Source organism: Eupeodes corollae, chromosome 2 (assembly GCF_945859685.1).
Source record: "Eupeodes corollae chromosome 2, idEupCoro1.1, whole genome shotgun sequence".
Classification (NCBI taxonomy): domain Eukaryota; kingdom Metazoa; phylum Arthropoda; class Insecta; order Diptera; family Syrphidae; genus Eupeodes; species Eupeodes corollae.
This window is the reverse complement of record NC_079148.1, coordinates 75,660,624-75,684,234: the sequence shown is the minus strand read 5'-3', so window position 1 is coordinate 75,684,234 and position 23,611 is coordinate 75,660,624. Positions and strand designations below refer to the sequence as shown.

Here is a 23,611-nt window from a genome sequence, read left to right as displayed (position 1 = left end):
AAACAAATCTCCCAGTCAAGTCTATAAATAATTAAATTAGATGGCGCAACAGTCCGTAGAAAACTAGGGCCTAGTGACTTATAACTCGCACCTATTCCTTTATGGGAGCCATATCAGGGATGGAGAGGAAATACAGTTTTTAACCGAATCCGAATGGCTAATTTGAGATATCCTTTTCATGATAAGAAATACTCTTATAGGATTTGTCATTTCCTCGCAGGTGGCAGTATACCCGTGAAAACAACTTTAGACGGCACAGGTAGGAATTGAAACCAAGACCTCGGGCATGACAATCATATGCACTAGCCATCACGCTATGGATACCAGGTCAATATACATATGGCAAAATGACAGCTGATGATGTTTTTTAATCAACTGAAAACTGAGCTTCATAACTCTGTCATTTATTTATATAAATCAAAAAGTTTGAAGGCTTGAGTTTGACTTTTGATTGAAAGGGATAGATTTATAGAGAAGCTTCATAGCGATTATGTTAGAGTCATTTTGTCGCATTGAGAAAAAAGATTAGGTCTCTAATCTTTGTCTCAGATAGCTCATCAAGTTCTTAAAAGAATGCTTTCCCAAAGTATTTCATTCTAGTGTTTGCCAAAGCAGCACATTTGCAGAGGAAATGGATTATCGTTTCACTTTCTCTTTGGTCACTTCAGCTGCGGCAAAAGGTGTTGTAAGAGATACCCAACTTCTCTGCATGAACTCCTATAGGCCAATGTCCGGAACAAACCGCAACAATCCTGGCTATGTCTTGCCTTGACCTGCATAGAAGATCGTTTGTACGGGTTTTATTATGGGTGGGCCATATCTTCCTAGATATAATGCAGTTGGATAACTTGCTCCACCTTCGGTTTGATTCAGTTTGGTAGATAGAAAAGATTTTACCCTTCATAGCACCAAGAGGAATGTTAACCATTTCCGCAAGTGAGCTATGAAGGGCCGATCCTTGCCTGGCTAGCTCGTCAGCCCATTCATTTCCCACGATACCACTATGGCCCGGAACCCAGATCAGGGTGACAGCGAGGTTAATATTCAGGTTCGCAAGCTCATCGCGACATTGCTGGACCAATTTAGATGAGGATATGGCCGAGTTAATGGCTTTGACAGCTGCCTGACTGTCTGTAAAGATAGCCGCATTTCGGTTTTGGTTTTGTTAAGTATCTTACATGCCTCCCTTATTGCCAGCAGTTCAGCCTGAAAAAAGCCTAAAGAATTTGGCTACATTTAGGGACCCATAAAAGATCCCAGAACCAACTCCGCACTCCATCTTTGAGCCGTCAGTTAAGATGGTTGTGTCGAAACCTATCGACACGATGGCATCCTCCCAATCTTCTCTCGATTGGAAAATAACCTTAAAACCCTTACTAAGGCTCAAAGTAGGAGTGCAGTAGTCAGTGTCTACCGAGATATCTGAGGGAATCAATTTCGTTGTGTTGCTGTGACCATAATGTTTTGACAACCAGCTGTTTGATTCCTTCAGCCTAATAGCGCTGCAGGAAACTATGTATTTAATAAAAAGGTCGATTGGTAGAAGATCCAAAATAACATTTAAGGCGTCCGTTGGCCCCTGGGGATTTATAAGGAGAAAAAGTATTGATGGCCCACAAAATATTTTCTCTGGTTATAACGGAATTGACTTTCTCCACATGAGCTACGTTTAGCTCTGTGGTTTCAAGCGATTCGGGGTTATCACTCTCGCAACCCGGAAAGTGTGTCTTCATCAGTAGCTCAAGAGATTCGGCTGGAGAGGTCCAGGTTCCATTAGTCTTTTTTAGAAATGAAGGATTACAATGTTCCTTCGATAAAACTTTGCTGAGCCTTGCGGAGTCCTTCATGCCTTTGATACCTTACAAGATAAATAAGTTTTTACTACACAATTATAAAGCTAACAAGAAATCGCGTATCTTGAATGAAAATAAACTAAATGGAATTGAAAAAGGTCGATTTTAGGGCCCATTTTCGTTTGAAAAAAGGCTAAAAACATTGAGATGGCTGTGAAACATACAATATTTGCTAACGCGAAAATTCAAATGAAAAATAATTTAAGTGATGGGTAACTAAACTATTCAGAACTTTACTTTTACATTATGACACAGACCCTAAATTTAAGGGCAAATTATTTCGACGTTTTCAAAATGTCTTACGTAAAATGCACATGTAAAATGTAAATCAATTGTTTTATTTGTATTTATATGAAGTGCAATCAACTTCTTTTTGCAATTTTTAAGTAAGTACTTAACGAACTTTGTGTTACCGAAAAACATTTCTTTAATAAAAAATACAATGTGAAAATTCGCTAAATCACTGATCTATGAAGTAATAAAGTTGGTATTCAAAATTTAATGTAATTTAATTTTTCATGTAGCAATAAAATAGTTGCTACAATTTCTTATCGATCTATTGTTTGATATTTCAAGGACAGTAATAAAAATAATCTCTTTCATTCGATAATCACGATAAATCATATCCGGAGATAAGGTTATAAATTAGTTGGCATAATCTATTAACGATATTAGTGTATAACGAAGAAACCTTGAATGTGGATCAATGTGACCTCCTCTTAAAAATTATTCCCAAACTAAAATAATGTTGGCAACTTTCTTCTTAAGAAAAGTGGCTTTTCAATACTACGAAATATCAATTTAAAATGTTCGAAAAATAATAAGAAATCAAGGTAAAAAGGTTCGGTACATGCATTTATAAAATATTGAAAATAAATTCATAATTGACGATGACATAAAATATTCACTGATTTTGCCGACGAACATTTTTCATTTTCAATGAAATTTATAGCTGGTGTCTTAGCAGGTGGTCACTTTTATTGAGACCTTAACAATAAATTAAGTACACATTTAAGGTTGAAATAAATACAAAAATATCTTTGTTTTATTATGTATCAATATTGTAGTCAAATACATAATTTATTTCTTAAAAGTAAGATCAACGCTTTTTACCACACCAAAAACATATCCCCCTCCTCCCTCCGAACAAATTAAAAAAACAATACTTAGCCAGTCCAAGATAGAAAAAAAAAATATCAAACTATGTTGACCATGTGTAAAAATATGTATCTTGCATTTGTGGAATGTAGTCTTTGAGTGGTTCACAGATATTCTTGGCAAATGGAATTTTTCTGCCACAGAAATCCACCAAACCCTCGATTTTTCGTTTGCTTACCGCTTCATAGAACGGTGACCGTACTAGGAACGTAAGTAGATTACAGGTTCGACGTGAAAGTTCCAACTTCTGTTCTTTTGTCAGTAAATCTCTTTTATCGTAGTATGAACGAATGCTTGAATTTGAAATAAAAATTAAATCAATAAAAAAAAGAAATCAATCATTAAAAAAAAATATGACTTACCTCACTATATCCAAAACCAAAGCTATAGAATAAGACTTCCAACTCTTGGTCCCAAAAACTGCACTTGACATCAAATGCAGCATGGGTTTGGCAATGTATAGAACTTCTGCTTTTAGTAAAATAAAAGGCTTCTTGTTTGGAGCTTCATCGTTTTCTAGCGATTGCCAATTTCTGTAGTGCAATGGTGGAGCACCTTCAACTTTCCTAATCAACCGTCCAGAGCGTTCTAGTTTAACTAGTCCGTTGTGAGCGTCATCGGCCAATCCTAGATCAGACTGTTTAACTTGGCCAATAGTTTTCCGATCTAATTGCTTAATTGGTGGTGAACGAATAATGTTTTCGTTAAATTTAAAAAGCAACAAGTATCTTCCAATTGTTCTATAAAATTTTGAAAAAAAATTGTTTTTTGTTAAAGTTAAACCAATGAAACAAACAATTTTCTGAAACGTAGCAATTAAATAGCAATGGAGTGTTGTACAGATAAGAAACGAATTGTTTTAAGATCTGAGACGCAAATATGATGCTAAAAGGCGCGCCAGCTCTACCACAATAATGACTACTTAAATAATTTCAATTATAAATTGACTTACTTTATCGCTTGAATAGTAACAATGACCATCCATCGAACTTTTTCGCCATACACTTTTCTCGCCGATGTTTCCAAAAGCACCTCACAGTACTCCAAAGTGGTTAGAATAACCTTTACCCGGTATGCTGTCTTTTCCACAACTCTGTGTGCCCCATGAGCTTGTTCAATAATTTTGTCATTGAACAAAATAAGCAAATTGGACAGAGTAAAAATTAATTCCGAACTTACTGTAGACTTTGATATTTGTGCTGAAATTTAAAACGAAATAAAAATGTAGGTTCTTACTTCAGAAAGTAATTCAAAAACTTGTTTTTTTATTTACATCCAATAAAGTAGGACACCCATTTAGCCGTGGTTTCGAAATCAGCAACAACTTGCGGATTCTGGGCAACCCATAGTTTATAGGATTCAAATAAATGTTTCACTGTATTTATATATGTTGCCATGATAAGAAAAGGATTTATTCTTTAGAATGTTTTTAGTTCCAAATCGTAAAATTCAATATATTTGCCCTTGAAATTTCTTAAATAAAAATTCACTCAGCCATTTCTTTTGAGTTAAGAGTTTTGATTTTGACATTTTAATTATGGTGGTGTGACGTGTGAGTGCTGCCAAGAACTCTTTTATTCATATATAAATGTGTTTTATTTAAGGCCGAATTACATTGAAGACATCTTTGAAGAAAGTAAATGATTGAAAATAAAATACGAATATAATTATATCTTTATAATATAAAAATGTATAGCATTATCAATGACAGATTATACGGGGATGCTCCTAGTAACTACAGGATCATTAGCTATTTTAGGTTTTTACTTCCACTTTTGTATGTAAAACTCCTAATGCTACCTTGAGGCTACGGCGAACGTAAAGAATAACTGGTTTTATTTTTAAAGTTACATGTAGGTGATATGTAATACCATATAGCCTACCATATAGGGAAATATATTATCCTCTACATATATTTTACCTATGGCCTACCACAGAGTGAGAAATTTAAAAGTAAAAATCATTTTGGCTCCCTGAAAACGTTTACTTTTCCCCTAAGAAGCATACATAAGTACTCAAGCGCCAGAAATATTTTTGACAGGTTGGTCATAGCTTTTATTGAAAATGTCTGTTAATAAAAAAAATAAATGATTGGAATCCAGTATTTCCTGTTTGTAATCAAGAATTTAAGATTAGAGTTGATCTTTGAAAGTGAAACTGATAGGTGGAAACAAACTAAATGATACGGCTTTCAGTTGAACTTTCTTCCGAAATGTGAATTTAATTGTACCAGCTTATCATTTTTTAATTCATTTGTCAGTAATGTTGTCAAAACTTAATTCAAAATTTAGTTTTTGTTGACGTTTGTGACATTTTTTTGAGATTTTAATTTGAAAAAGCGGTAAAACAAGGTAAATAAATTGTTTTCTTTTTTATAATTTTAAATTTGTATAAATTTTTTTAATTTATAAATATCTTATCATCCAAAACACTCGGCTAATTTCTATAAGGCCGAAGAAGATACATTAATTCGATTGGTTATCAGGACTCCACGTATCAAAAAGGAAATTTTCAGGAGCACTTGTCAAAATCTATCGACTACGCCAGAAATTGATTGAATTGTAAATAAATTTAAAGAGAAAAGATGTTGTAAGACATGTTATCGTAATGTCACACTCACATCCTGTGAATCTTCCTGAGGCGCAATTTTATTGATATTTTATTATAGAAAATGATCCAATTGGGTGGTCTTTAGCACGTAATACAACACAAGCACGTTTTGACACAAACTAAACGATCACCCCAAACCAATTCCTTAGTTTGTGTCACAAGGAATTATAAGTAACTGCGCGCACATTCAACTAAATCGTTGAATAATTTTCTTTAAGTGCAAGAGAGAATAAATGTAGTCAATGTTTTCCTTTCACAAACAATTCTGAGGGAAGGGTTCCACCTTACATCTCAATTTCAATAGTTTTCTCTTTCATACATTGATTGCGAAAATTTATAAGTTGCTTAAACCCATACAAAATGTCTGTATTATACTATAATACACGTAACTGCGCGTACATGCAACTAAATAGTTTCTTTCGTATGTTTATATTAGTGCATTTCAGTCGAATGATTCTTTATTGTGTGATGATGATTCTAATCGGAGCAAATCTTCATTCGCACATATCTTGGATTTTACCTGCTCATGATATTGGGCTACATCAATCAATTGATGTGTGACCCAAAAGTCGCGAAAGAAAATAATCGAGAGGTAAGATGACGATTTGAACCAATTTGAAATTTACGAACTGACTGAGTATGAAATTAGATTTCTTTTCAGGGTTATGTTACGCTTAACGATGTCTTCGAGAGCTTCTAATCACGCTATATCTATCGGAGAGCTCGAGGTTGCTGGAATCGGAGGTAACCCTCAAGGATCTCATAATCAAGGACTACAGTTGGACATTCGAGTTCACTGGAACAGAAACACGATGTCTGAACCTGAAGTACAACTACTTGGGAAAAGAATCATGCATCGATTATACTTGCCATTCGATTGTCAGGTGCCACAAGAAAAGTATTCAGAAAACAAAATCATGAAAGATCTGGATAGTGTTCTGCGACAATGTACAATTAATGGTGAGCCAAAAACAGCAAACCATGAAACAAAATGTTGATTATTGTCCAAGGTGTTTTCAGTATGGAGGGTTTGATTGTCCCATTGTCTGAGGTAATTGCATGAATGAAGAAATACAAACCTTATTTGTATTTGGATGCGGCGCATAGTGTGGGAGTGATGGGACCAAATGGTCGTGGTATTATCGACCATTCTAATGGGCTTTGGCAGTGCTGGCGGTTAAATTGATGAAATGAGTGATTCAGTAGGCCTAAATTAATTACGTTAAATATGAGATCTTAATCTGATTACTTATTAAGTTAAAAGGAATAAATAAATAATAATAAATAAAGGAATAAGTTCATTTTATGATTCGTTAAATAAGAATGCCATTTATTTGAGGTATGAGAAGGTATAAGCATAAAGTTAGTTACTGAAGATCTATTAGATCACTAAAAATAAATAAGTAAAGTAAAATTAAAATTAAAAGATGTTTTATTTTCATTGATAAAAGTTAACATCCATCAAAAATGGAAGTGTTAAAAAACGTTTTGGCAACCGAAAGGAAACCAAAAAAAGGAAAATCGCAGTCGTCTAGTAGCCACAATTTTGTTGGGGGTAATTTGTTTTGGCCAATTTGTAAAAATCTATTTCCAGAAATTTGTATTGACTTATGATATTTAAAACAAAATATATAATTTTGAATTCCAACAATATATCTACTATTTTCTTTCATAAGCAAAAGAATAGGACAGATTTGAAACAATTTCGTTTCGTGTATATGAGATAGAAAAAGTGAATAAATGTTTCCTGTGTATTGGTTTATTTCGTTGATTGCTTTTGGAGTTGCTTATGTGCGCGATGTTTCGAAAAAGTTGCAAAAAAGTTTTGTGTCTTGAGTTTACATCTTTTTATTTTCACATGATAACCTCATGCGTCATTGGCAATAATAAAATGCATCTAACTAAAGTCGAAACTATATAATGTGACTTTACTTTCGAAACCGAACAATGAATGAGTCGTATAATAGAAAATATTTAAATTTTTGTTACTGAATAATTCAATATTTATTTGAAAGTGGGCTATATTTTAAACATCCACTGTTGTTGATGTAAATCGATGATTATCTCCTGTGCCAGGTATTTATATATACACCTAGAAAAACTAGTGATTTTAAGTGTTATAAATAATATTGAACTACGATTGTATATCACTAAAATTTAAGGCAACATATATTTACAAACCCTTTTTTCCTTTAAATTGCTGAATAAAGTACATGTATATCCACCATTACTTTCAGATGAAAATCCATATTTCATATTCTGCATTACCGATAATTATCGGTAGTACAGTTTATATATTTGAGCTTGAATGCCCAGCCCATCACTAGCCAAGAAATGACAGCACTTAAAAATCAACAAAAATAATTTTATTTGATGCCACAGAAAAATCCTGCTGTGTTTTTATTAATTTTCCTAAATATAAATCAACAAAAATCATAATTCCACAAGATTAAACTCCAGTTAAACAATTAAATGAAAGAAATCCAAACTAATCATGCATATAAAACAGGTAATTAAAGGTTTAAATTCCAATAGCAAAATTGCATTTCTATAAGAAACAAGAAAACGACCCAAATGAGCGCCATGCATAAAGACGCCTTCAACAAATTACAAAATAAAATCCCAACTCCAGCAACAACTGGAAATAAGAAAAAAAAGAAAATTAAATTTTATTTCAATACTTATATTTTGTTTGTTTATAGATAATTATTCAAGGATTTAAATCCTATAAAGATCAAACTGTGGTCGAGCCATTCGATAAAAGACACAATGTAGTCGTTGGACGAAATGGATCCGGAAAAAGTAACTTTTTCTATGGTAATTATTTTTGTTGTTTGTCTATTCTGTGGAGTAGATTTTTTTCCAAGCAATTATTAACTTGTTTTGTATCCTGCTTCCAGCGATTCAATTTGTTTTGAGTGATGAATTCACACATTTACGTCCGGAACAACGTCAAGCACTTTTACATGAAGGTACAGGAGCTAGGGTTATTTCAGCTTATGTGGAAATAATTTTTGATAACTCTGATAACCGTGTTCCCGTAAGTATTTCCAAAAATAAACACAATAGAAATCTAAATTCTGATATTTTTTGAGAGAAATAAACAGAAAAGTTTACTTAACTGTATTAAATGATTTGGTATTTTGTATGTCTATTTTTAGATCGATAAAGATGAAATCTACCTACGTCGTGTTATCGGAGCTAAAAAAGATCAATATTTCCTCAACAAAAAAGTTGTCCCACGTACCGAAGTTGTCAATCTACTCGAATCGGCGGGTTTCTCCAATTCCAATCCATACTATATTGTTAAACAAGGCAAGATCAATCAAATGGCCACAGCAGCCGATTCATATCGTTTGAAATTACTCCGAGAAGTGGCTGGAACAAGAGTCTATGATGAACGCAAAGAGGAATCTCTCAATATTCTTGGCGATGCTGTGGGAAAGGTTGAAAAAATTACCGAATATCTTAAGACAATTGAAGATCGCTTACAAACACTCGAAGAGGAAAAAGAGGAACTCAAAGAATATCAGAAATGGGATAAGGCCCGTCGTACATTGGAATACATTATACACGAAACCGAACTCAAAGAGACCCGACGAGCCTTGGAAGAGTTGCAAGAACAGCGTAAGACATCTGGTGACAAACAAAAGCAGTACAATCAAGAAATTCAAAAGGCACAGGAAAAAATCAAGAGTATCCAAAAATCACTGAAGGACGCAAAGAAAGATGTCTCAACGACCAAAGATGATCGTTCGGTATTGCTGACTGAGCAACAGCAACTTTTAAGGGAAAAAACAAAACTTGATTTGACTATAGTTGATTTGAATGACGAAGTCCAAGGTGATAATAAGTCCAAGGAGAGAGCGGACCAAGAACTTAAACGACTCAAGATAACCATAGCAGAGAAGGAGAAGGAACTGGAGGAGGTTAAGCCCAAGTATGAGTCGATGAAGCGTAAAGAGGAGGAATGTGCCCGGGAGTTGGCTCTCAAAGAGCAGAAACGTAAAGAGTTGTATGCAAAGCAGGGACGCGGTTCACAGTTTGCCTCGCGCAGCGAGAGAGACAAATGGATTCAGACCGAATTGAAGTCTCTGAATAAGCAAATAAAGGACAAAATCAATCATAACACCAAGCTGCTGGACGATCTGAAGCGTGATGCTAATGCAGAAAAAGAATTGGGTAAGAAAATAGAAGAGCAAACGAGTGAAGTGGAGCAGCTGCGCCTGCAGATCGATGAGCACAACAAGCAGTACTATGAGCTGAAAAAGACCAAGGACACGTATCAGGCAACCAGGAATGAGCTCTGGCGCAAGGAGACTCAAATGACGCAGCAGCTTCAAACACACAAAGAAGAACTTTCCAAGTCGGATCAAGCGTTGCGCAGCATGGCTGGAAAGCCGATTTTAAATGGCAGGGATTCGGTGCGTAAAGTTTTGGATAGCTTCTTGGAACGGGGAGGTCAGTTTCCTGACACGGCCAGGGCTTACTATGGGCCTGTGATTGAGAATTTCAGTTGCGATAAGACAATCTACACTGCAGTGGAAGTAACGGCGGGAAATCGTCTTTTTCATCACATCGTTGAGTCCGATCGGGTTGGTACGCAGATTCTTAAAGAAATGAACAAGTTGAAGCTTCCTGGAGAAGTTACATTCATGCCACTCAATCGACTACAAGTAAAAGTTCATGACTACCCAGACGACCCGGATTCGATTCCGATGATTTCGAAACTTAAATACGATGAACAATATGACAAAGCATTGCGCTACATCTTCGGAAAGACACTCATCTGTCGTAATTTGGAACGCGCCACCGAACTGGCTAAGAGCACCGGACTGGATTGTGTTACCCTAGACGGAGATCAGGTGTCTTCCAAGGGTTCACTTACCGGTGGCTACTTTAATACTTCCCGTTCACGCTTGGAAATGCAGAAAAAACGCACCGAATACTCGGAAACAATCAAGACTTTCGAGGAAGAACTAGCTTCGCTGCGCAATGAGCTGAAACAAACAGAAGCCAGCATTAACCGTGTTGTAACTGAGATGCAAAGGACCGAAACAAAACAAGGCAAAGCAAAGGATGTTTTCGAAAAAGTCCAGGGTGATATTCGCCTAATGAAAGAGGAACTGTTGCGTATCGAAAAGTATAGAGCCCCTAAAGAACGTTCTGCCGCACAATGTAGAGCCAGTTTGGAGGCTATGAACAACACCAAAGCTGGTCTTGAATCTGAGATACAGCAAGAACTTATGTCGACTCTATCGGCACAAGATCAGCGCGAGGTTGATCAATTAAATGACGATATTCGACGTTTGAATCAAGAGAACAAAGAGGCATTTACCCAGCGTATGCAATTAGAAGTTATCAAGAATAAATTGGACAACTTGTTGACGAATAATTTGTTTAGGAGACGAGACGAGTTGATACAAGCTCTGCAAGAGATATCAGTGGAGGATCGAAAGAGGAAGTTAAACAATTGCAAGAATGAACTAGTTTCCACTGAAAAAAGGATCAAGAAGGTCAACCAAGATTTGGAGGAAATGGAAAAGAAGTAAGTAACATTTCCTAATTTGTGATTTTAGCTCACCAAGAGTATGAGAATGATTGTACGTCTTTAGAATCTGGTTCTCCACAAACTTCTATACATTTGTTTAAAGGTTAAAAAAGCAAATAATTTTATATTTCACTATTTTGTTAACTTCATTTAACATTTCATAAAAGTTTTAAAAGAGTTTATTTATTCTTCTCAAAATTGTAGAGTACAAGAAGCTGTTAAATCTCAGAAAACACTACAAAAGGACTTGGAAGTATGGACACAAAAGGAAAAGGAAGCACAAGACAAAATCGGCGAGGATTCGAAAAAAATGGAGAAATGGGCAGCCAAAGAGAATTTGCTACATCAGAAGATTGACGAATGCACTGAAAAAATTGCCAGCTTGGGAGCTCTGCCACAAGTTGATCCAGCTTATCAGCGAATGTCTTTAAAAAATCTCTTCAAAGAACTAGAACGAGCAAATCAGCATTTGAAAAAATACAACCATGTTAACAAGAAAGCCTTGGATCAGTTCTTGAGTTTTTCCGAACAAAAAGAAAAACTTTATAAGCGCAAAGAGGAGCTTGATATTGGCGATCAAAAAATTCGCGAACTAATGCAATCGTTGGAGATGGAAAAAGTGGAAGCTATTCAATTTACATTCAAACAAGTGGCACAGAATTTCACAAAAGTTTTCAAAAAACTCGTCCCACAAGGTGCGGGTTATTTACTGTTGAAAACAAAAGACAACGATGGCGAAGATGCTGAACAGGAAGTTGCTAATTCGGATGCATTTACTGGAATCGGTATTCGGGTGTCGTTTACCGGAATTGACGCTGAAATGAGGGAAATGAATCAATTATCTGGTGGTCAAAAGTCTTTGGTTGCTTTGGCTCTTATATTTGCAATTCAAAAATGTGATCCTGCTCCATTTTATTTGTTCGATGAAATTGATCAGGTATTTGAAGTGATGGTTATGATTTGTTTTGATGAATAAATAATGGATTTTTGTTTAGGCTCTCGATGCACAACACAGGAAGGCAGTGGCTGATATGATCCATGAATTGAGCGATAAAGCTCAGTTTATTACGACAACTTTTCGACCCGAATTGTTGGAAAACGCACACAAGTTCTATGGTGTTCGCTTTAGAAACAAGGTCAGCCACATCGATTGCGTAACAAGGGAACAGGCAAAGGACTTTGTCGAAGATGACAATACACATGCATAATATTGTTTATTTATTACATATTATACTTTTTAAAAACATAATGTTTCAGTTTCAAAACAGTCTTAGTGAACAATTCGAGAACGAAATAAGATAACCCTTAACATAAGATTCAACCTTCTGTCACATTAAAAATAAACTTACGAAGACAGTAGATGATGATTTTATTTTTACCGGATTTGATATTCTTAACGCTTTTTTGTGCGTCTTCCAGCTCCAAGAAAATAATTCCAAATCTTATGAAAAGCAGAAAGTTGTTAATGACGTTTCTAATTTTGTATCGTGATCGAATTGTAAACTAACTACATTCAACTTATTTAATAAACTTAACGACATAACGTATGAAAGAGTTTTATTATACTTGTTCGATCAGTCATACCAGTGGTCTTGGGTTCAATCCCTGCCTGCATAACCTAAGGTTTTCTCTGAACGGATACTGCCTTTTGTGAGGAATTGACAAAGCTTCAAAGAGCACTTGTTGTACCGTTCGGATTCGGATATAAACAACTGAATCAACATTGAAAAGGAATTTAAACTTCTCTCTAAAGGGGTCTATTTCTGATAGAAGATTGTAGGTGTATACCTTGACAACATAAGTTCAAAATCACAAAAAGCCATTGTCATTCATTAAGCCGAATACGTTAAAATCTTCAAAAGAATAGAATTATGTTCATAAACCTTGATTTCAAAATAATTGCAAGTTAAAATACATAAATCGCATGAGGACTTAAGTTAAAGTTTTTTTTATTATTATTCAGAAAAACAAATATTTATTTAACAATATCTTCAGTGTGCCAACACATGTCGTCCCTTTAAAATTCTTCTCATTAATATTCTCCTTCCTCCAGGAGTGGACATTCTTGTATCCCATCCGTGAACATTTATTCTTTTGATTTCCCGAGGCTTTGGAAAGTGACACCTAACCTTGGTTTTTAAAATTCCTCGATCAAAAGCATGAGCTTCTCGGCTAAATAGTAATTGTACCGAAACAGTTGCACATCTATATTAAAGAAAGTAAGTTTAATTTATTAAATTATATAAATTTTATAAATATTTATTTTACCTTCTCACAAAATTTGGAACGAAATTCATGTTGCCGAAATTTATCTAATTTTCCAATAATAATATAAAAACGTCAAAAGAGAAGTGTCAAAAATATTTCAACTGAATTAAGAGTTTGAGCTGCACTGATTGAAAATTGTAGTAGAATAAACATTTTATAGTGATGCCACTTTAACACCATTAAAGCATTATTCACATGAGCACGACCGACGAATAAATTATAAAATGTGAGTTTATATGTTTATATACGTTTTAAGACATATTTCCAAACAAATTATTAACAAAACGATAGCAATATAGTTTCTATTTGATTTATGATGCATACTTTTACTTTTCAATATCATATATTAATAAATTTAAGAAAACAAATTTATTCGTCGCGAAAAAAATTTTAGTTTCATTATCCACACTCGCAACGAATAAAATAATCGCGTGTACTTAACCTAAAATAATCATTCTTGTTCATTCATTTACGACGAATTAAAAACTTTCATGTGAAAGAAATGTCAAAATCGGCTAATATTTGTTCATTCGTTGGTGATGCTCATGTGAATAGTGCTTAACTGATACAATAATTTCCAAAGGAATTTACTGTCACTTTCCAAGAGAACCTGAAATATCCTCAAATTCTATTTGTGGAGACCAATGTGTCCTTCCTTGCGAGATTGAATGTATTCAATATAAGTAATATCGGCATTAAAAGCTTCGAGAGTTGATTGAATGAGTTCACGTTCGGGTGTTTTGTTAGCACCCTGCTTGTCATAGACTTAGTGACATTTATGACTGAAACACAAACACGCTTAAGCTTAGGCTTCGTCTGTGCTACGATGGGCCTGCTTCGAAGTTTGTTTGAATGACGTTTCTATAATAACCAATGAGAGTCCCTCCAAAAGCAAATGTATTTTGTTTGTTGAATTTTTTGTATAGCTGCGGAGCTGTCAAACAAAGCAAATGTTCAGCTAATTTGAACTAGACCTTCTGTTTGTAGTCACATTACGTTCTTTTCCTTACGATTGTCAAACGAAACGTGTGGTCAAAGCTTCATGGTGATGGCATGCATTGAATTCCTATAGCTAAACACTTAATGGCTGAAACACAAACACTCTTCAGGTTGCTTTGAACGACACTTCCAATATGACATTTCTAAAATGGCACTTCTGTCACTAGCAGCTGTTATTTTTTCTCAATAATAAGAAAATGAGTTGAAAATAAAAAACAGCCTATAATAACCAATGGGAATCCCTCCAAAACAAATGTATTTTGTTTGTCGACTTTTTTAAAACTGTGAAGCTGTCAGACAAAGCAAATGTTCAGCAAATTTGAACTAGAGCTTCCGTTTGGAGTCACATTACGTTATTTCCTTTCGATTGTCAAATCAAACATGAGGTCGAAGCTTCATTGTGATAGCATACATTGAATTCCTATGGCTGAACTCGTAAACGTCAGGCTAAGCCGAAGCTGAAGGGTGTTTGTGTTTTAGCCACTACGGACAAGTTCGTTATCTATGAATTTCACTTTCAATTAAAATTAAGTAAACAATTCAACAACACAAAGATAAGGCAACACAAATGTCTTCATTCTAGAAAATTTGCTCGAGAAGGAATTTATCACGATGCAAGTTGGCACAACAGAAGTAATATTTTACTTGTCGGCTGATTTTTCTCTCCAAAGTAGATGTGTTGCCGTTGATGACTTCCTTCTCGGGCTATAACATTTCTCCTTTTTCAAAATTCTTCTTGTTTTCTTCTTTCTAGGAAAATTAAAAACATGTTAATGTGTTCACTTCGATTTACCTTACTGGGAAACGCAAACATTTTATTGTTGTTTTTGATTTGTCAAAATACCCGCAATCTTTTTAATCAATCAAATTAAAGTTGAGCCACGTTCGCATTGCAATTCTAAAGTGTGTTTAACATGATTTTTTCTGTTATAAACTTTTATAAAAATGGTAGAATTTGTATATCAAAAACAGCAAAATTGAAAAATGAGTTTTTCTTAAATAATTGAATTCATATTTCCATTTTTGAATTAAAATTCTCTCTTTTTTGAAGTGGACCAGGATCCCTATTCCAGTTATATTATAAAATGAAATTGTCAGTTTTTTTTATCACAAAAGTGTTTATACAAAATTTTCATTTTACCCAGAAAATTGATTAAATCAGATGACATTTGACAGATCGGGCATTTGGCATTTACATATGTGTAATATCTGAACAAAAATAAATTCGATACAAACTTATTAAAAAAGTAATTGAAATGAGCTAAATAATTATGCATATTTCATTAATTTAAGAGTACACAGAAGACCTGATATGTTTGCGCAAGTAAAATACAATGTTTTAGCAACGTTTTTTTTTATATCAGATTAAGAATCAGAATATTGTATAGACTTTTCAAAGACACGAAGAAGCCATTCGAAGTTCTATCGGTTCTAAGGTTTTTGGGATCCTGGGTCTTATAGCTTTAAAGCCTCTTTAATCGACAAAGTTTCTCCACTGTTAAAGAGAGGCGAAGAGGCTTCCAAAAAAGATGACATAAACTCCTAAAATGATACAAAAATTATGTAATCGCTTTTGGTCAGTGAATTTACGAAATATGGATTTGCAATTTTAATAAGGATTCATTTAAAATCTTGAAAAATATAATCCATTTTTGTAGTTTCACTAGTTTCCAAGTAATCTGATTATTTGAGACATCTTTTTCTGCACATACTTTGTAAATATCCTAAAATGTGATCTCTTTGGAACTAGTGGACCATCAAAAATCGTTTATATGTTTCCAGATTTGAAATAAATATTTTTGCTATGCTTTGTCGCCAGTTTGAAATATTTTTTTATATTTTTTAAAAATTAACCATACAAAAAAAATCAAAAACCTCACGGTCTTAACATAAATACAAACATTAATAATGCTTAATTACAATTTTCATGTCTCTTCTTTATTTGATGTGAAATTTCTGATTTTTTTTGTAAGTTCAGACCTTTGCTTTTTGAAAAAATGAATTCTTCTTTTTAAATCTGTAATTTTTTCTACTCCATTTATATTTGTTACCGTTCAAAGCTCGTTTTTGTATTTTTCATTTCATAATTCTCAAAATCAAGTTCCTTAAAATTATTTATTATTAGTTAATTATTCCTTTATACGGTGAAAAGCATCTTCACAACCTCCTTCAATAGGATTACTCAATACCACTTCTAAAAACTCAATATCCTATATAATGCATATACCTTGCTTACAAGAAAAGATTGAGGAATCGAATCCGAATCAAGATTTCGGTCCAGAATATGGCAGCACTGAATCGAAAGATCAAATCCCCTAGTGATAAATCAGATTGAGACCCTGTGTTATTTAAACTCGTTGCATGATAAAAGCTGCACACCTGTTTTAGCGCTAATGCCACTTCTTCCAAGGCTGTCGTTTATTAGGGTATAATTCGATCTTTGGTATATTTGCCTTAAGAAAAACTAAACTAAATACCTTAAACCCAAATAAATTATTAAAATAAACCTACCTTAAGTTCTGTTAAAACTTTTTAAAATGTTGGCCATCTTTTCTGTGCTCACTTAACCGTTATTGCAAAATCGAACTTATCAATGAATAAGGCCCTCAGAAGAAATAAAGCAAATGTAATAACGTAATACGTATGCTAGATATGTGAAAAGAAAATCCACTCAGTTTTTCAGCCTATGAACAAATCAAAGTAGTCTGTATTCATTCACGATTTTTACTTGCTTTTAGTCTATAAAATAATTAAGTTTATTTCAATAAATATATTAAGAAGTGTCAAGTTTCCACTAAATAAAAAATATGTTTTGTCTAACAAACCAGCTAAAAATATCGCGATTTCTTCTCCAAGTCAGTAAACATTCGAAATCACATGGAAGACAAAATTTTAAATATTTTATACTTCGGTTTTTTCCAGACTCTGAAGTCATATAAAAATAAAAACACGTTTTCTTCGGATGCAACTTTAGAAGTTCAAGTATGTGAGATATGTTTCATTATTATTCATTCAATCAAATACATAAACATCTTTATATTAGAGTAAAAAAGGTTTAAAAAGTGAAAACCATAATTATGTACATATGTATGTAGGTAAGGTACCCAACCAATATAATTTTGTTCGAGAATTCTTACAGGATTATAATGTCTCATGGCATCATGGATAATAATAATATTGATCAGGTTTAAGGGAACATAATAGATTTCTTTTGTAGTCAACTGCATTCTCTGAACGGAAAATTTAAACCAAGCAAGTCGTCTGCTGTAAAGAAAAAGTCCTTATTTCTTTTCCAATATGACCTGGAATCCTTTGACACAAAACTTTAAATAAACTCGTGTACTCACATACGATTGTTTAATTATTCCCTAATATTCTGATTCATACTGCAAACAATTACTCAAAATTTAAAAATTCCCATCAACAACGAAGTAAATCTTTGCTGTCCAGTATTGGATGAACCATATTGTCATTTATTCATTGTCTTGAAAGATTCGTATAAAGAAGTCCGGTATTTTACCATTGGATAGTCCTTTTAATCTTCGTTCTTAAAATAAATATTAAGAGTGTATAATTTTTCTTCTATATCATAATAATTTCATATCTTTAGCCATATAAATTGTATAAACTCGAAGATGGACCTTCAACGACTGTTTCATTAAGCAAAGACCAAGCCAAACTCTATTACCAACAAATGCTTTCAATTCGAAGAATTGAAAATGCTTCATCGACCTTATATAAGGACAAAATCATTCGTGGATTTTGCCATTTATACAGTGGCCAAGAAGCATGTTGTGTTGGTAAGTTCGTACTGGAAAAGCTTAGAAAGTGCTAAAAGTTCAGACTTTTGTATAATTGTAGGTATGAAAGCAGCAATGCGTGATGTCGATAGCATAATAACGTCTTATCGAGCTCATGGTTGGTCATATGTTATGGGCATTTCGGCACATGGCGTCTTGGCTGAACTCACTGGACGTAAGACTGGTTGTGCACGTGGCAAAGGGGGCTCCATGCATATGTATGCTCCTGGATTCTATGGTGGAAATGGTATCGTAGGAGCCCAAGTAAGATGTGTCTCAATTTAACCGAATCTTTAATTATTTACTAAATTTACAAATATTAGGTTCCACTGGGAACAGGCATTGCATTAGCCAACAAATATAAAGGAATTTGCGGAACATGTTTGACCATATACGGAGATGGTGCTGCTAACCAGGGACAAGTTTTTGAGAGCTATAATATAGCCTTTCTCTGGAAGTTGCCAGTTATATTTATTTGTGAAAATAATCGATACGGTATGCTTGACAAGAAAAAAAATCGCTATATTTAACTTTCTACCCAAAAAACTCTTCAAGGTATGGGAACTGCAGCAGAACGAGCAGCATCCAATACTAATTACTATGCTCGTGGTGATTATCTGCCTGGTATTTGGGTGGATGCAATGGACGTTCTAGCTGTACGCAATGCCACTGAATTTGCTATTGAATATGTTATCGATAACGGGCCGATTATCATGGAAATGTCAACATATCGTTATTCTGGACATTCGATGTCTGATCCTGGTGTAAGCTATCGCAGTCGTGAAGAAGTGCAAGAAGTTCGTGAGAAACAAGATCCCATAGTTCAATTTAAAAATAAATGTACCGAACTTCAGTTAATTACTGATGAAGAGTTAAAGGTAATTAGAAGTTTTATTATATATTTATATGTATATTATAGTGTTGTTTTTTTCGCTACAAAGAAAATTGACGAAGAAGTGAAAAATGAAATAAGCGAAGCCACCGCGAAAGCCACATCTGATCCAGAAATTGATTTGGTGGAATTGACTTATGATATTTATGCAAATAGCTTAGAACGAGGTATCCGTGGACCAGTTGGCGAACTTTTAAAACATGAAGTTAAGGGAAAACCTGTCAATATGAACTAAATATTAACAAATTATATATTATCTTCTTTTAATTTCTTTCTTATGTATTTTATTTATACTAAGAGTATTATTTTTTAAGGTAATATAAATTATTGACGATTTCATTAACGGTTAATATTTCACAATTCTATAAACCAAAATGTATGTTCAACTTTAAAACGATTATTATCTCGGGAAACAAGTGTTCCAGAGGCCTCAAACTTCATACAATTTGAACTACTATGTATATCTCGTGAACTAAGCCCACTTGGGCAGCTGATAGTTTTAGCTAAAGGACAAAAATTGATGTTAAACTTTAAAACGCTCTTGTCGCTGTTTAAAAGCTGTACATTATTTTATAATTAAAATATTTGCTATTGAAACTCTGTGTCATTTAAACAGACAGGTTTTCACTTTTTTTAAATTTGAAAAAACTGGACATAATATTGTGAACTATAATCTAAAGAGTTCTTAATTAAAACATAAAAGCAATTGTTAAATAAGCTATCGGCACTTTCACTTGATAATCAGTAGCTTTGTGAGATGAATCAATTGCCAAATGGCTGTAGCACAGCTTCGCGTTTAATAGTCTGAGCATTACAGCCATGATGATGATAAGAAAATCCTTATATTTTTCAATAATTTCTTGAAATTAGAAAAGTACGAAATGTTTCCATATTAAAATTAACCTTTTGAATATATTGGAAGTGGTATATCTATCCATTCCTTTTTTTACTTGTAAGAAGCTACAATAATAAAAAAGTACAGACCCAGTTTGAATTCACAAAGGTAAGTTTGTCAAAAAAAAGCTTAAAAATATTATAGGTAATTGGAAACCGCCTACTGAAAAATAAATTCTTGACATATGTGCATGTATGTAGTATAACTCTTACAATGGGCAAAAAATTGCTAGTCAAGGGTTCCTTGTCAATTTGGAAAAGAAATAAGTAATATTTCTTTATCTTGATGGACTTTTAGCCTGATGAGTGTTTTGCAGACAATAATGTTTTTAGTAGTTTTTGTACGACGAACTAAAGGTAGAGGTAAGTGAAGTATGGTTCTAACTTTGAAATGTATTACATTTAAAAAAAACTAACTAGCTGCCTTAGTCAAAATTAACGTTCTAATGATGAAGTTGGCTGAAATTGAAGAACCTTATGTTATCTGAACCCTCTTAATGTCTGCATCGTTCGTAATAATTTGAAATATACATAAAATGTAGATACAATTCATAACATCAATTTAATGTTAATTCATGTAACGTTACGAAATTCTGTATGAAACCTTTGTGTACCTTATATAATCGGCCCGAAATAAAATATTTTGTTTAGGCTATGTCTGGACAATTTTGAGGTAAGGAAATGGTGTTGGAGAGAAAATCATCAATGATATTATTCGATACTCGATGAAGTACTCTGCAGACGGTTGCTTTGCTTATGCCGTGCATAGATGTAACACCGTGAAATTGGGCTCTATTCATAGTACATTGTAGTGTACACGAAGTTCTTGCAAGGGACTTAAAAACATGTTCCCTTGGGTATTGAATTGTAGTCCCTTTTCAATTTTAAAAAGAAAAGAAAACTCTTTTTCGTCGAAAAAAATCATTTCTATTAAAGAATGACGATGGATTAAAAAATCTACACAAAATCAGACATCAGAGGTAAAAAATATTTGAAAAAATACAAATCTTTTCAAAGGGGCAGTCCAAGACAAGGACGGATCCAGACTTTAAATCAGGGGGGGGGGGGTTTGTTCACACACTTAGAAAAGTTCTTATTCACCGCAAACAAAATTTATAACCATAATGTGGATCTTAATCTTACATTTACAGATTTCAATAATTGCCAAAGTGGAAATTTTAGTTATCATTATCATATATTTTAAAACACTGTTGTGAAGCAAGATTTGGTCTAACTTTTTAATTTAGATGACTCCCTACAAATAAAAGCATTCCAAGATTCCAACAGTTTCTTAATTATGTTATATTTTAAAGTTAAAACACAATAGTTTCACGCAGAAATGTATAAGAAATTGTTTTGAAACGAGTTTTTTTTTTCTAAAAATAAAATACATATATTTTTCTTGTTTCCGTTTATATTAATGGGAAGAACGCTACAAAAATTCAAGAAAGACGGTCTTAAATGAAGAAATGTCGGGCTTTTTTGACGTAGTTTTTTCTGGCTCAATTTTCAGTCAGCGTACTAGTATTTTGACCTTAAAGGAGTCAATTCATGTTTAAATCTCAGTTCTAGAGCATCCAAAGCAAATTCAGTTCTAAAGTAGATTTATTTAATTTTTTAAGATCTTTTGTATTCAGCAGAAAATCGATTTTGAAATAAATAAAATGCACGACTCGGTCGCTAGAACATGCTAATGTCTTCCAAAAAGTATGTTAACAAATATTTTCTTTATTTTAAGATTTAAAAGTGTAACTTATTTTCATTTCATATTTTCATTTTAAATTTTGTCTTAAAAATATTTTCGGTAAGCACTAAATACAGTGCTTATAAATAGATATAAATTTTACTTTTAAAATTCGTTATTGAGTTTTGTAAACAAAATTAATATTTTTTTAAAAATCAAAAAAAATAATTACATTTTTGATCATCAAAAATTATCATCAATTTGATCATCGATAAGAGCTTGAGCAGAAAAAAAAAAAGATTTTTGAAATTGGTCCATTAGTGCTTGAGAAACCTTAACAAATTAAGGTTTTATGAGGGATAGACCTCTGGGGAAATACCAAAATACGTTTTTCTTTAAGAAAGAAACCAAAACAAAAGAAAGAAAACAAAATTAAGAGAAAGTTTTAAAAAAATCACATATTTTTAAATTGACGATTTCTTATTCAAGGTTTCTTCTTAAAAACATGAATATTTGCTTTTTTTCTTATAAATATATTTAATGAAAATAATGACTAAAGTTTTTTAAATTCCAAATTGAGTGAAAACAAAGATTTGAGTTGTTTTTGACAGCAAACCACTTTTTGTGAATGGCGTTAAATTACTAAAAAATCTTTAAATGAAATCTTTACTTATGCAACTTGACTGTATGAGCTTTATGGCCCATATGACCCCCCCTTGGATCGCCCATTGGTCAACAGTTGATGAATTTGTGCTGTTTTTGGAATAGGGCTGAATATAAAATTTATATGATATATAAATATAAATATAATATAAAATATAATGGCAGTCATGTCCTTTAACGCAATACGATTAGTTTTGAATTAAAGGGAATTCCTTCGAAAAAAAAACAAACAAATTATCTCACTGGGGGGGGGGGGAGATAGTTGATGTCTCCTGGATCCACCATGGGTCCCACACTAGATTCCCAAAAAATCTAAGTAATAAATATCCCTTGCCATGGTTAACGAAATATTCAAAAAATTATTTGAATTAACGGCTAGAATGATCAATACGGAAATATGAAAGGCGCAACCTATTAGTGTTCGGTAACTATCTAGTCCATTATTCATCAGTCAAAACTCCACGTTTTGATTCGTCAAATAAACCCAGTTCCAGTTCGAATCGTCAAGGCAATATTTTTAACTTCCCATAGGAAGTTATTGTAATGGGTTGTCAAATTGAAAAATTTGACATTTCTCGCGGACGTTTCAAGGTCCCTAGAGTCGAAATAAAAGATTTTTAGAAAGATGTCTGTGCGCGTGTGTGTACGTACGTTCGTACGTCCGTACGTGTTTTTTTTACCATATTAGTTTAAAAAAAGGTGAACATTTTGGTTAACCCTAAATATCTTACGAACTAAAAACGCTAGAGACTTGAATTAAATTTTATGCAATATATTGTAACGTGATATCAAAGAAGTATATTTTTTGAAAGAATGCATCTAACGGTTTTTTTTATAAATCAAAAAAACTAAAAAAAAATTGTAACTCTTAAAATTTTACGACTAAAATATGATTTCATCTCCAAACCAATTTTGTGCAACGAAGAATAATGTTTTTTACATCTGATAAAATTTTGAGAAAAATCGAATTGACAGTTTTTTTTATAAAAATCTAAAAAAACATTACTCAAAGTTGGTAAAAATTCAATATCGATTCAAACATCTTTTCAAAAACTTGAAATTTAAGCTTCAATCTTATTTTATCTTATAGGAAATGTTGTTTTCAATATCCTGAAATATGTTGAGAAAAATCGAATTGCCAGTTTAAAAAAATTAAATAAAAACCAAAAAAAAAAAAAAAAAGTTAATAAAAGTTGTTAAAAATTGATTTTCGACTCAAATATCTTTTCAAATCTTTGA

At 33.1% G+C, this 23,611-nt stretch overlaps 3 protein-coding genes across 3 annotated transcripts; 2 read left to right on the top strand and 1 right to left on the bottom strand.

The window, feature by feature from the left end:
* Nucleotides 1-2,870: 2,870 nt before the first annotated feature.
* On the bottom strand, nucleotides 2,871-4,535 carry LOC129945426 (peroxisomal membrane protein PEX16). Its single transcript, XM_056055179.1, has 4 exons — nucleotides 4,285-4,535; nucleotides 3,964-4,210; nucleotides 3,374-3,751; nucleotides 2,871-3,304 (listed from the first exon to the last, which is right to left on the bottom strand). Exons 1-4 carry the CDS (start codon nucleotides 4,406-4,408, stop codon nucleotides 3,055-3,057), a joined length of 999 nt encoding a protein of 332 aa, XP_055911154.1. The 5' UTR covers nucleotides 4,409-4,535; the 3' UTR covers nucleotides 2,871-3,054.
* Nucleotides 4,536-7,968: 3,433 nt separating this feature from the next.
* Nucleotides 7,969-12,724, top strand: LOC129946256 (structural maintenance of chromosomes protein 3). Its single transcript, XM_056056383.1, has 6 exons — nucleotides 7,969-8,130; nucleotides 8,324-8,438; nucleotides 8,522-8,661; nucleotides 8,783-11,169; nucleotides 11,377-12,109; nucleotides 12,168-12,724. Exons 1-6 carry the CDS (start codon nucleotides 8,116-8,118, stop codon nucleotides 12,378-12,380), a joined length of 3,603 nt encoding a protein of 1,200 aa, XP_055912358.1. The 5' UTR covers nucleotides 7,969-8,115; the 3' UTR covers nucleotides 12,381-12,724.
* A 4,423-nt stretch (nucleotides 12,725-17,147) lies between these two features.
* LOC129948233 (pyruvate dehydrogenase E1 component subunit alpha, mitochondrial-like) lies at nucleotides 17,148-19,398 on the top strand. Its single transcript, XM_056059148.1, has 7 exons — nucleotides 17,148-17,294; nucleotides 17,362-17,421; nucleotides 18,050-18,239; nucleotides 18,301-18,503; nucleotides 18,563-18,734; nucleotides 18,795-19,117; nucleotides 19,181-19,398. The coding sequence occupies exons 1-7, from the start codon at nucleotides 17,247-17,249 to the stop codon at nucleotides 19,364-19,366; spliced, it is 1,182 nt and encodes a 393-aa protein (XP_055915123.1). The 5' UTR covers nucleotides 17,148-17,246; the 3' UTR covers nucleotides 19,367-19,398.
* Nucleotides 19,399-23,611: the final 4,213 nt, after the last annotated feature.

Excerpts from the sequence above, each read along its gene's own strand:
- LOC129948233 (XM_056059148.1), top strand. The coding sequence starts at position 17,247 with ATGTTTTGTCTAACAAACCAGCTAAAAATATCGCGATTTCTTCTCCAA. Across the intron at positions 18,240-18,300 it reads CCAAGAAGCATGTTGTGTTG|GTATGAAAGCAGCAATGCGT; the intron begins GTAAGTTCGTAC and ends GTATAATTGTAG. Across the intron at positions 18,735-18,794 it reads TTGTGAAAATAATCGATACG|GTATGGGAACTGCAGCAGAA; the intron begins GTATGCTTGACA and ends AAACTCTTCAAG.
- LOC129945426 (XM_056055179.1), bottom strand. The coding sequence starts at position 4,408 with ATGGCAACATATATAAATACAGTGAAACATTTATTTGAATCCTATAAA. Across the intron at positions 4,211-4,284 it reads GGTGTCCTACTTTATTGGAT|CACAAATATCAAAGTCTACA; the intron begins GTAAATAAAAAA and ends TTTAAATTTCAG. Across the intron at positions 3,752-3,963 it reads GTTACTATTCAAGCGATAAA|AACAATTGGAAGATACTTGT; the intron begins GTAAGTCAATTT and ends AAAATTTTATAG.
- LOC129946256 (XM_056056383.1), top strand. Across the intron at positions 8,439-8,521 it reads AAAAAGTAACTTTTTCTATG|CGATTCAATTTGTTTTGAGT; the intron begins GTAATTATTTTT and ends TCCTGCTTCCAG. Across the intron at positions 8,662-8,782 it reads ACTCTGATAACCGTGTTCCC|ATCGATAAAGATGAAATCTA; the intron begins GTAAGTATTTCC and ends GTCTATTTTTAG.